Source organism: Pseudophryne corroboree, chromosome 1 (genome assembly GCF_028390025.1).
Source record: "Pseudophryne corroboree isolate aPseCor3 chromosome 1, aPseCor3.hap2, whole genome shotgun sequence".
Classification (NCBI taxonomy): domain Eukaryota; kingdom Metazoa; phylum Chordata; class Amphibia; order Anura; family Myobatrachidae; genus Pseudophryne; species Pseudophryne corroboree.
Genome location: NC_086444.1, coordinates 957,656,634 through 957,669,548, shown reverse-complemented (window position 1 = coordinate 957,669,548; position 12,915 = coordinate 957,656,634). Strand labels below are relative to the sequence as shown.

At 45.8% G+C, this 12,915-nt stretch overlaps 1 protein-coding gene across 4 annotated transcripts in view; it reads right to left on the bottom strand.

Annotated features, from left to right (window-relative positions):
* The window catches only part of NAF1 (nuclear assembly factor 1 ribonucleoprotein), a 453,380-nt gene that overhangs the window by 178,479 nt on the left and 261,986 nt on the right, over positions 1 to 12,915 (bottom strand). For all 4 annotated transcript variants that reach the window (XM_063920445.1, XM_063920444.1, XM_063920447.1 and 1 more), the window contains one exon: positions 3,004 to 3,097. In XM_063920445.1, the coding sequence (XP_063776515.1) occupies positions 3,004 to 3,097 (94 nt within the window). The remainder of the gene's footprint in view (positions 1 to 3,003; positions 3,098 to 12,915) is intronic.

Sequence of the window (12,915 nt, the reverse complement as noted above, 5' to 3'; positions counted from 1 at the left end):
CCCTTTTCAATAGCAGGGCCGTTTTTTCGCCTAGGCGAAAAATTTGCCAGGAGCGAAAAACATGTAGATCAACGAAAACACTGTCCGTTTTCACTGATTGAGGCATTTTTAGCCAATGCATTTTCGCTAAAAATAAAAAAATAAAAAAAAAGTCAAAAGGCATTGGTCGAAAATACCTTAAAAATGGGAGAAAACGGTCTGCAAATTGTATATGCAGGGGGGTGAATTCGATAGCTCTGTAATTGTTGGAGCTAATTGAATACCCCCATATGTAGTAATCCTAAATTGGTATTTAAATGTGAATTGAAATCTACCTTGTCAAATGCCAAAATTAAAGGGGTAATAATTACACAAATGGAAGTTGTCAAACAAGAGCCATTCCATCACCCATGTGATCTATACGGTCCACAAAATTCATAAACATCTAGCAGGCTAATTTACAGCAGCAGTGCTTACTACCAATATCAGGACTTAATTTTGCACAATTTATTAAAGCACTTGCTGTAAGTATATTGCTAGTATCCTTTTGAAAAATCATCTGAATACAGTACCATTCCTGAGAATACTCTGCTGCAGGATGTTAAAAGTTTATATACTTCCATACCCATGCCATGGGTTTGGCATCTCCAGTACATAGGATTTTTTGAATAAGCATCCCAGATTCCGCAGGCTGTGCAAGGGTTCTAATATAGCTTTCAGCAGCTATAGTTTTGATTTTTTTTTGAGAGACCAGAAAGTTATATTGTACTACATACACAGTATAGAGACAAACTTACATTTTTTGTGGACTGGCATTTCAGACTAATTCTATTATATGGCAGCGATTTAATTGTTTTAGTCGTAAATTTTTCCCGTCTAAACGGTAAAGAATAAACTGCCAAGCAACAACCGGGATCCAATTGTTTTTGGGCACTCATGCATACTGTGTATGTTGCGCCCAGACCAGTTTTTGCTGCATAAAATGGCTAAACTCATCTAAAGTCTTGCTTTGGGCATACAAACTCTCATCAGGACATCAAAAGTGGCAACAGGGCACACATTTTTTATTGCACCTCAGTAGGCTGCAAGAAGAAAGGTCACCCCAGCGGCTAACAGGCATCTAAATGGAGCAAACAATTGAATATCTCTATTTCGCGCCCCCAATTGGTAGCCGTGGGGGAAAACAATTTAATTACCCCCTATGGTTGAAGAAATTCATAAACTAGACGATTCTCACCCTCTGTCCTGATAAAAACCGAGCAGTGTGTGTTTTTAAAGTAACCTCAGGCATAATTAGCACCACCCGTAAAATCTATTGTTGTTAACTAACACACATAAGCTCCAGCTAGATGATCTGGAAAGCATGCATTGTTAGGATTCCAGAAGGACTGGGTTTGAGTAACACTGAGCTAAACAATAGTATTTCCAGTTCAAATTTTTTTATTTTTACAAAACTACAGACAACAAATACTATCCTTACATAAACAAGCCAGTCGAAAAATGGATGCTAGGTAATACTCTGTTTACAAGCTGACACCAAGGGTCCCTAATACGATATTACAGTTTCTTGGAATAGCTTTATATAATCTTTCACTGAGGTCTACTCTATGAATTTTTGTGAAGGCCTTGGGGAAAAAAAAACTATTGCTGGAAAAGTGTTTTTGCACTTTTGTTTGGTTGCAGGTTTTGTCACTTATGATTATGTTTACATTTCCTATTTCTTTAGTGTGCTCGAATTATTACAGTAATGCTCAGTAATGACATATATCCTTTGGCATATGTCAGTGTGCATTTTGGCATGTTATTTTTCTTTATTTACCTTTATTTTAATAGATTATTTTTCCTCCTTTTATTGCATCAGGTTGTTGACATTTCTCATTTATATTCCTTTTTTTATTTGTATTGTGGCAGGGACAACCTGATTCCACATTAGTTAATGTGGAACGGCAGGCTTTCGCAGGATTGGAACAGCAGCTACAGGTCTGATGGGAATCCAGTCCAAGATTTAGCTGAGACAAAAGTGCAAAAACTCTTTTCCAGCAAGTTTTTTTCCCCAAGACCTTCACAAAAATTCCAAGAAATTGTAATTGTAAGCCACAGCTGGAAACTAATCACTTCACCTTGTTTGCAGTCGTTAAAAATGTGTTTTGTTCAGTAGGTCATGGCTCCTGATGCCAGCAAGTGGTCAGGCAATAGATTGGAGTCTAGGGTTACGTTAGGACCCATTTGGAATAGGCAGTGTTTGTGATTACCACAACTTGGAATGTTATACTGCTGTTTTGAGAACTGCCTGTAATCCAGACCTGCAAAACCTGCATGTAAAGCTATATTCTGCCTAAGGTGGAAATAAAGTGTGTTGGATTATACTCAGTCTATTTGATTCCTGTCACAGTATGCACTTTTAGTTTGATCGATCGTGTCTTTTGAAACTTGTTTTTTGTTTTAATTGTGCTATCTAGAACCCTTAGTTTGTATGGGTTTTCAAACAAAGGGGTAGATGTATTAACCTGGAGAAGGCATAAGGAAGTGATAAACCAGTGATAAAGCAGTGTTAGGTGCAAGGTGATAATGCACTAGCCAATCAGCTCCTAACTGTTAATTTGCATATGGAAGCTGATTGGCTGGTGTGTTTATTACCTTGCATTTATCACTGGTTTATCACTTCCTTATGCTTTCTCCAGGTTAATACATCTACCCCACTATCTCTCTACTGTATTCTACTTTAGCACACTGGTCATGAGGCTTTATTGTGGGAGGAAGTGATGTGCAAGAATGGGTGTAATATTTCCCCAAAATTCAATCCTTCATCCATTATTGTCATTTAAAAGCAATGGACATGGCAGAGTATCCAGAGCTAGTATAGAAAAGAACCATCCCTAAGAACAAGCTCCCGAACGACATGGCCGCAAAGAGCTCCACTGATGTTTTAATAGCGAAAAAAGAATGTCTGTTACAGGGTCTATTTGAAAAGTAGGTTTTCTTTAAAAAAAATAAAATAAATATATATATATATTATTAATATACCTAGTTGTTCAATAATGCTGGAAACCGTTCCAACTGGCTTTAATTCCACAGAATCTGGTAGAGTAATGGACAACTCTGGAACAGCTGGTAACTCCTAGAGAATAAAAAATAAAATAAAATAAAAAACACATTATACTTATTTAATGTAGTTACCATTACAAAAATAAAATGTATATCTATGCAGTTATGCACCAGCTATCTACACAAGTCTGTTAACTGGAATTGGAAGTTAAGGTAATAAGATATGCAGCTTCACACTAACATTTTCTCTTCCTAGCAAAAGATAAAAGGTGCAGAAGTCAGACCTTAGAGTTCCTCACTAATGATATATATTGTAAAGGTCAAATTATTATTTGCTACATGAACAAGAACACATGAAGAATTGAACAATGACAATTATGCTAATGTCAGAAAGTCATCTAAAATTCTAACGGAGCATAAACAATTTAATAAAACACTCACTGTGCACTGTTACTAACAAGTACATAATGACCCCAATCAGACTTACTAGGTATAGCACTTGCATAGAGGTAAGTATGTTGGCCATCAAACTTGAAGACTTTCAAAAGTGTAACACTTGGACCTCTGAATATTCCAGAGTTGGCTGGTATAAACCATTTTGGTTTATACCATTTTCTTTTTTTTTTTTAAATAACCTCTCTGGACTGCACACCCTAACTAAACATAATGAAGGTTAATACCATGCTGAGACCTGTAGTGCCACATACACAAAAAAGGGAATGCGTGTGCACGCTACAAACTATACTAATCAGAATAATTGTAATAAATTCTATAATTTAACACTGAATAAAATTGAGGTTCTGTGTATAATTTTGGTCAAAGGCATGGGACTACCCACCGCGTCTAGGTGACATCATCAGCTAGGTCCCTAACATTCTATAGGTTCAAGTCAAGGGCATGGGAACCTCTTAAGCCAGCCCAACCAAATCAAACCACCCCCCAAGGCACCACACTAGTGAGAGAGAGCAAGTAAAGTGTTAGCGAGTGCTAAGGTGCATACATACTGTGCAATATCACCATGCAATTTTCACTATATAGTCAAAATCGCACGGAAAGTTAGTGCATATCACACTGTGTGGTTACAGCTTGCGATACAGATGCGCGGTCCCACGACGTCTGTATCGCAAGAAAAAATAGACTGTGCAGGCAAGTAAATTTTGACTATGTCGCATGTCTAGTTAGCCAATATCACAAGTGTTTCCTGTAGCTTGGCAATATTGGCTTGCGATACCAATCTACATCATCACTCCCCCCTTGACAAGCCTCACAGTATCCAAAATCGCACATAAGTCAAAATCGCAAGCACAGAGTCAAAATAATCACCGGGCAGTTCAAGGGAGATCGCAGAGTCAAAATTGCACAGTCACTATCGCACCGTGTGTATGCACATTTACAGAAATAAACAGCAGCTGCTATGTATTGAGAGTTACATGGGTGATAATAATAAAAGTGTTACATTGATGAAAAACAAAAATACAGATGTGTCCTCTTACATCCTTGCTGCAGTCACTCTAAACAGCCCTTCAAGTCACGCCATGGCAGGACTCTGTAGCTCCAAGCGTCTTTTGCCACAAAAATGCATCTTAGATGCAACGTAATGCAATAAGACACACAAGCAGCTTCTGCTGATTAAAATGATATGCAGCATGCCTATATTCTGTGTGTAATAGCAGCTATGGGGTATATTCAATTAAAGTCGGATTCATTCCGACATGCATTTGTCGGAATGGATCCGACAACCCCTATTCAAATATCATCTCAATTCGACTTTTTCAAGTCAAATTGAGATGAGGGTCCCAGAGGAGAGGGGGGCCGCAGGGAGATCAGCGCTACAGTAGCGCTGCAGGAGGATGTCACACAGCCACCCGACCTCATGGCAGTGTCCGCCTGGCTCCAGCAAGCGTGCCCTTACTTGCTGGAGCCGGGTGGAATCGGTCGTGAGCGGCGCGGCTGTGTGACATCCTGCTGCAGCGCTACTGTAGCGCTGATCTCTCCTGTATGCCAGCAGATGTCCCCCCGTCTCCCTGCGGTTCCCCACCCTCTCCTCCTCTCGAGTCCCACATCTCAGTCCGACCTTTTTTTATGTCGGACTGAGATGGTCGAAAAGGGGGCCAAAACTGACACAAGCACGTGGATCGGCAGCTATTCCGCCGATGCACGTGCTTTTCGACAAATTAAATTCCTCGACTTGTCGAAAAGCATTGAATAGGTCGAATCACGTTTCGACCTTAAAAAGTCGAAAACTGACGTCTTTTCGACAGACGGCAGTTTTCGACACCAATTGAATATACCCCTATATCTGCATCCGAAATTAAAAATTAGTGTTTTCCAGGAAAACACTGTAGCATAGAATTTTGTATGCAAATAGTCACACACAGAATATAGGCATGCTGCATATCACTTAATCGCAGAAGCTGCTCGTGCATCCAATTGCATTACATTGAGTCTAAGATGAATTTTTGCTGCAAAAGAGGAAGAAAAAAAAAAGATGCTCGGCACACCCAAGACACACGGCACTCAAACGTTATGTGTAACGCGACTTGTACCAGTACCACCTCCGTTACGCAACAGGAGTTTTTACTCCAGTCTTTTTGTCGTTCCAAAACCAATTTGGTGCGACCCATCTTGAACCTGAAGTCCCTAAACCCGTATCTACAGGTGTTCAAATTCAAGATGGAATTCCTGCGGGCAGTAGTGTCAGGTCTGGAGGAGGGGGAATTCATGGTATCTCTAGATGTCAAGGATGCTTAACTACACATTCCCATGTGGCCCCCTCATCAGGCTTACCTCAGGTTCGCCATATTGGACAACCATTTCCAGTTTCAGGCCTTACCCTTTGGCCGATCCACAGCTCCGAGGGTCTTCACCAAGGTCATGGTGGAGATGATGCTGCAACTCCGCATGATGGGAGTCAACATAGTCCCCTACTTGGACGATCTCCTGATAAAGGCTATGTCCAGGTAGCATCAACTGCACAGCATCGATCTGACGACTCGCCTACTTACCGATCATGGGTGGATCCTAAATTTTCAGAAATCTCACCTAGAACTGGCCCAGCGACTTCAGTTCCTGGGAATGATACTGGATACAGTGTCTCAAAAGGTGCTTCTTCCAATGGAAGCTCAGTGCTCCGTCCTCGCAGGGTATCAATACATCTTTGCATACGCTTGCTGGGCAGGATGGTAGCTGCTTACGAGGCAATCCAATATGGCAGATTTCATGACCGGCCATTTCAGCTGGATCTGCTGGAAAAATGGTCAGGTTTCTCACCTTCACATGCATCAGGAAGTGACCTTATCGCCAAAAGCCGCGATTTCTCTATTATGGTGGCTACATATACCTCACCTGGTAGAAGGCAGGACTTTCAATATCCACTTGTGGATTCTACTGATAACGGATACCAGCCTCCGGGGTTGGGAGGCTGTGACCCAATGGGCATAGTTCCAGGGGATATGGTCAAATCAGGAATCTACTTTGCCGATAAACTCAGGGCAATTTACAATGCCCTTCTGCAAGCCTCCCATCTCCTGAGGGATCAAGCAATCCAGGTTCAAATCGGCCAACGCCACAGCAGTAGCGTACATAAATCAACAAGTAGGAACAAGAAGCAGAGCGGCAATGCGAGAAGTGTCAAAGATAATCTTCTGGGCGGAGGACAACACAAAAGCCATGTCAGCCATTTTCATTCCAGGAGTGGACAACTGAGGAGTGGACAACTGGGAAGTGGACTTCCTCAGCAGACATGACCTCCATCCGGGGGAAAGTAGCCTATATCCTCAGGTGTTTCAACAGTTGGTTCACCGGTGGGACTGTCCGCAGATAGATCTGATGGCTTCTCGTCTCAAGAAGCTATGCCATTACTGTTCCAGTACGAGGTTTACGCAGACTGTAGCAGTGGACGCGCTGACGACACCGTGGATGTACCAGTTTGTGTACCTGTTCCCTCCAATACCGCTGATCCCAAGGGTTCTAAAAAAACTAAGAAGGGAAGGCGTTCAAGCAATTCTAATTGCCCCGGATTGGCCACGACGGGCGTGGTACTCGGACCTCCTAACCATGGCTCTGGAGGATCCCTGGCCTCTGCTGATTCTAAAGGATCTTCTTCAGCAAGGTCCGTTCGTCTATCCAGACTTACCGCGGCTATGTTTAACGGCTTGGTAGTTGAGAGGGAGATTCTAGGGTTATCTCCACTATGATCTAGGCCAGGAAGATGTTTACGTCAAAACATTATAATAGTATCTGGAAAAAGTATGTTTCCTGGTGCGAAAGTAGAAAGGTTTCTCCCGTTCAATTTAGAATTGGTCGCTTTCTACTTATCCTGCAAGCGGGAGTGGATCTGGGCCTACGTTTAGGCGCCATCAAAGTGCAGATTTCGGTGCTCTCTATCTTCTTCCTGAAGCAACTTTCTCTATTGCCGGAAGTACAGACTTTCCTGAAAGGAGTTCATATGCAATCTCCTTTTGTACCTCCCACGGCTCCGTGGGATCTGAATGTGGTTTTGTCCTTCCTTCAGTCGGACTGGTTTGAACCCTTACATAGGGTGGAATTTAAATTTCTTACCTGGAAGACTGATGTTACTAGCATTGGCGTCTGCCAGACGTGTGTCTGAATTGGGGGCCTTATCCTGTAAGAGCCCATATTTGATTTTTCATGAAGATAGGGCAGAACTCCGGATCCAACCTCAGTTTTTGCCAAAAGTGCCATTCGCTTTTCACGTGAATCAACCCATTGTGGTTCCAGTGTTATCTGACATTTCCGTTGGCCCAGAGTCTTTGGATGTGGTGAGCGCTCTGAAGATTTATGTCAAGAGGACGGCTCCTCATTGGAAATCTGATTCACTGTTTGTCCTTTATGATGCCACCAAGATTGGTCGTCTGGCTTCTAAGCAATCTATTGCTCGTTGGTTCAGGTTGACAATTCTACAAGCCTATACTTCGGTGGCTCTGCCTTTGCCGATGTCTATTCAGGCACACTCAACGAGATCTGTGGGCTTTTCCTGGGCGGCTGCCCAGGGTGTCTCGGCCTTACAGTTGTGCTGTGCTGCTACTTGGTCTGGTTCGAACACTTTTGTTAAGTTCTATAGGTTCGACACCTTGGCCAAGGATGACCTTCAGTTGGGACAGGCGGTTTTGCAGGGGCCTCAGCACTCTCCAATCCGTTTGGGAGCTTTGGGACTTCCCCATTGTACTATATTACAGTTCCCCAGTATCCACTAGGACATAAGAGAAAAATTAGTTTTATGGTAAGAACTTACCTTTGTTAAAACTTTTTGCGAGGTACACTGGGCTCCACAAGGATAGACATTGGGGTGTAGAGTAGGATCTTGATCCGAAGCACCAACAGGCTCAAAAGCTTTGATCTTCTTCCCAAGATGCATTGCGCCACCTCCTATATCACCCCGCCTCCGTGCACAGGAGCTCAGTTTTGTTAACCAGCCCAATGCAGTAGCAAGTAAAAGAGACGACAACTGCCAGTTGCCACAATCACCCCACTCTCCCGACAGGAGAAGTGTCAGCGGCTAATGCTATACCAACCCAAAGAAGCTAAGTGTGTCAGGGTGGGCGCCTTGTGGAGCCCAGTGTACCCCGCAGAAAGAGATTTAACAAAGGAAAGTTCTTACCATAAAACTCGTTTTCTGCTGCGGGGTACACTGGGCTCCACAAGGATAGACATTGGGGATGTCCTAAAGCAGTTACTTATGGTAGGGGACGCACTGTTGCGGGCACAAGAACCCGGCGTCCAAAGGAAGCATCCTGGGAAGCGGCGGTATCGAAGGCATAGAACCTAATGAATGTGTTCACTGAGGAACACTTAGCCGCCATGCACAATTGTTCAAGGGTCGCACCACGGCGGGCCGCCCAAGTAGGTCCAACAGACCGAGTAGAATGGGCCTTAATGTGAGCAGGAGCAGAGAGACCAGCCTTCACATTGCATTGCATGTGCAATCACCATTCTAATCCATCTGGCCAGAGTTTGCTTGTGAGCAGGCCAGCCCCGTTTGTGAAACACAAACACAACAAAAAGAGAATCAGATTTCCTAATAGGAGCAGTTCTCTTCACATAGATACGGAGAGCCCGTACCACATCCAAAGACCGCTCTTTGGGAGACAGATCAGGAGAAACAAGTGCCGGAACTACAATCTCCTGATTAAGGTGGAACAAAGAAACCACCTTAGGTAGATAGCCGGGACGAGTCCTAAGAACCGCCCCGTCACGGTGAAATATCAGATATGGGGAACCACAGGACAAGGCACCCAAATCCGACACTCTTCTAGCTGAAACAATAGCCAGCAGAACCACCACCTTAAGGGAAAGCCACTTAAGGTCAGCTGAACCAAGAGGTTCAAATGGAAACACTTGTAACGCCTCCAAAACCACCGACAAGTCCCAAGGAGCCACAGGCGGGACCATAGAGAGGTTGGATACGCAACACGCCCTGAGTAAAGGTATGCACATCAGGTAAGGTCGCAATTTTTCTCTGAAACCACACCGACAAGGCAGATATTTGAACCTTGAGGGAGGCCAGACGCAGTCCTAAGTCCAGGCCCTGCTGAAGAAAAGCCAACAACTTGGCTATACTGAACTTGGAAGCGTCATAATCGTTAGATGCGCACCAAATAAAGTAAGAATGCCAGACCCTATAGTAAATCCGAGCCGAAGCCGGTTTCCGGGCCCGCAACATAGTTTGAATGATCGCCTCAGAAAACCCTTTAGCACTTAAGACGGAAGCTTCAAGAGCCACGCTGTCAAAGACAGCCGGGCTAGGTCCTGGTAGACACAGGGGCCCTGAACGAGGAGGTCTGGGCGTTGTGGAAGTAGAATTGGACTGTCACGAACCTCGGGCAGCGGCGACCGCGCTTGTCCCTGCGGGTGGCCTGGTCTGCCCGGCGCCTCTCTTCCCCTGACGGTCTCCGGCTTCAGCGGCGGGTCGGCGCTGCTCTCCGGCGGCTTCCCGGAAGCAAGGACGCCGCCATCACAAGCGAGGGCAAGGAGGCGGAGCAGGTCTGACGTCACCTGCCTGCTCCGCCAGTCAGGCTAGGGCGGGGAATTTAAAATCAGATACCAGGCAGAGATCCGGTGCCTGAGTATCTTCGTTTCTCCTGCGGAAGCTGTGATTCCAGAGCTCCCTCGTCCCTCCAAGCATCCTGTGCCTCCAAGCATCCTGTGCCTCCAAGCATCCTGTGCCTCCAAGCACCTCCGTGCCTCCAAGCACCTCCGTGCCTCCAAGCACCTCCGTGTCTCCAAGCACCTCGTGCCTCCAAGCACCTCATCCCTCCAAACACCTCGGTGTCTCCAAACACCTCCGTGCCTCCAAGCACCTCCGTGCCTCCAAGCACCTCCGTGCCTCCAAGCACCTCCGTGCCTCCAAGGGCCTCCCAGCACTCCCTGTACTCCCAGCAACACAGTGTCTCCAATATCTCAGTACCCCAGCCTTCAGTATTTCTACAAGTCTTGTCTTACAGGAGACCTTCAAGAATTCCTCTGGGCCTCCCGCCTGCCGTCTTAGTCCTGCATGAGGAAGACCTACATCCGGCCTTCTCTACTACGACCCAGTGGCGGTTCCTCTTCCCGGTCATCGGAAGAAGCCCCGAGTCCACAACACTCCCAAACCAGGTCAGTGACAGTATACTCAGGCCACATGGACTCGGGGAATCGGAACACGGACTCGAGTGCCATCCAGAACCTGGCTTCTCGAGTGCAAAGTCAGGAAGCAGCGCAAGGCCAGGTGATGCAGTACCTCCAGCAGTTGTCCGGGCGTCTGAATCAGATTCAGGCGTCTCTGGCCTCAGTAATTCCGGCACCTGTTCCAGTAGTCGCACCAGTTGCCGTTGCCAGCAATGTTCAACCATCGGCCGGTGTCACTCCACGCCTTCAGTTGCCTACTCCGTCCCGCTATAATGGGAATCCCAAAAATTGTCGTGGTTTCTTGAACCAATGCGAGGTACATTTCGAGCTACTTGCACACAACTTTCCTACAGACCGGTCCAAGGTAGCATATATTATTTCTCTGTTGGAAGGTTCTGCTTTGGATTGGGTGTCTCCATTATGGGAACGATCTGATCCCATGGTTTCCAACTACACCAACTTCATCTCGTCCTTTCGAAGGATTTTCGACGAGCCCGGCAGAATGACCACTGCTTCTTCCGATTTGCTCCGTGTTCGGCAGGGCGCCCGTTCCGTGGGCCAGTACGTGGTTCATTTCCAGACCATTGCTTCCGAACTACGCTGGAATAATGACGCCCTGAGAGCTGCCTTCTGGAACGGTCTTTCCGACCGGCTGAAAGATGAGCTGGTTACTAGAGATCTGCCGGATCCATTAGAAGATTTGATTTCCCTTTGCGTCAAGGTGGATCTTCGGATGCAGGAGCGTGGAAGAGAACGTAGCCGTTCGGATCGTTCCAGGTTCCGGAATCCTACTCCTAGGCCGGTGGCCTCACCTAGCTCAGATGAGCCCATGCAGATTAACCGCTCCCGACTGTCTCCGGAAGAACGACAGCGTCGTCGTGAGGGTAAACTCTGCCTTTACTGTGGAGCCGCAGATCATTTTCTTAAATCTTGTAAAGCCCGTCCGGGAAACGGGCAGGCCTAGCTTGTTCCGGAGGAGTCAAGCTGGGAGTTACGACAAAAGCTTCTCCAACTTCGGACTGCTTGCTTCCAGTAACTCTAGTCTCCAATTCAGTCTCCAGGTCTTGTGAAGCCCTATTGGATTCCGGAGCTGCAGGGAACTTCGTTTCTTCCTTCTGTGCCCAAAGTTTGGGTTTAAAGTTACGGCCTATCGAGCGGCCAATTTCACTGACGGCTATCAACGGGACTAGAATTTCCAAAGGTCTTATAATGTGGCGCACGGGGCCAGTTAAGCTGCAGGTCGGGGTCCTACATCAGGAAGATTTGGAACTCTTGGTAATCCCAGAAATGCCCCATGATCTGGTTCTTGGAATGCCTTGGCTGAAAAGTCATAATCCCCACATCGACTGGAAGTCGTCACAAATTCTGTCCTGGAGTCCCTTTTGTCACACTAATTGTCTTACTCCTGTTTGTCCGCTCCGTGTTACCTCCAAAACGGATGAAGAGCACATTCCGGAGGCATATCAAGGGTACAAGGACGTATTTTCGGAACAAGCTGCTGACCTGTTACCACCGCACAGGCCTTGGGGACTGCCCTATTGACCTTGTCCCAGGGAAGATGCCACCTCGTGGTCGCACATATCCTCTGTCTCTTCCCGAGACTCAAGCCATGTCGGAGTATATTAAGTCCAATATGCTCAAGGGATTCATTCGCCCCTCTTCCTCCCCTGCTGGTGCAGGCTTCTTTTTCGTGAAGAAAAAGGACGGGGGGTTGAGACCATGCATCGACTACCGCGGCCTAAACGACATTACTATTAAGAATAAATACCCCTTGCCACTAATCACAGAGTTATTTGATAGGGTTCGTGGTGCCCGCATTTTTTCAAAACTCGACTTGAGAGGAGCTTATAATCTTATACGCATCCGAGAGGGGGATGAATGGAAGACTGCCTTTAATACCCGAGATGGGCATTACGAATACTTGGTGATGCCGTTTGGTCTTAGTAATGCTCCCGCGGTTTTCCAGGGATTCGTCAACGAAATCTTTCGTGATATGCTGTATCAGAGCGTTGTGGTATATCTGGACGACATACTGATTTTTTCCAAGAATCTTGTCGAACACAGGACTCAAGTCAAAGAGGTGCTACACCGTTTACGAGAGAATCATCTCTACGCCAAGCTTTCCAAATGTACCTTTGAAGTAACATCTATTCCGTTCCTCGGTTATGTCATCTCGGGGACGGAGCTTCGCATGGATCCGGAAAAGTTGTCGGCCATTCGTGACTGGACTCAGCCTCTTTCCCTGAAAGCAATACAAAGGTTCCT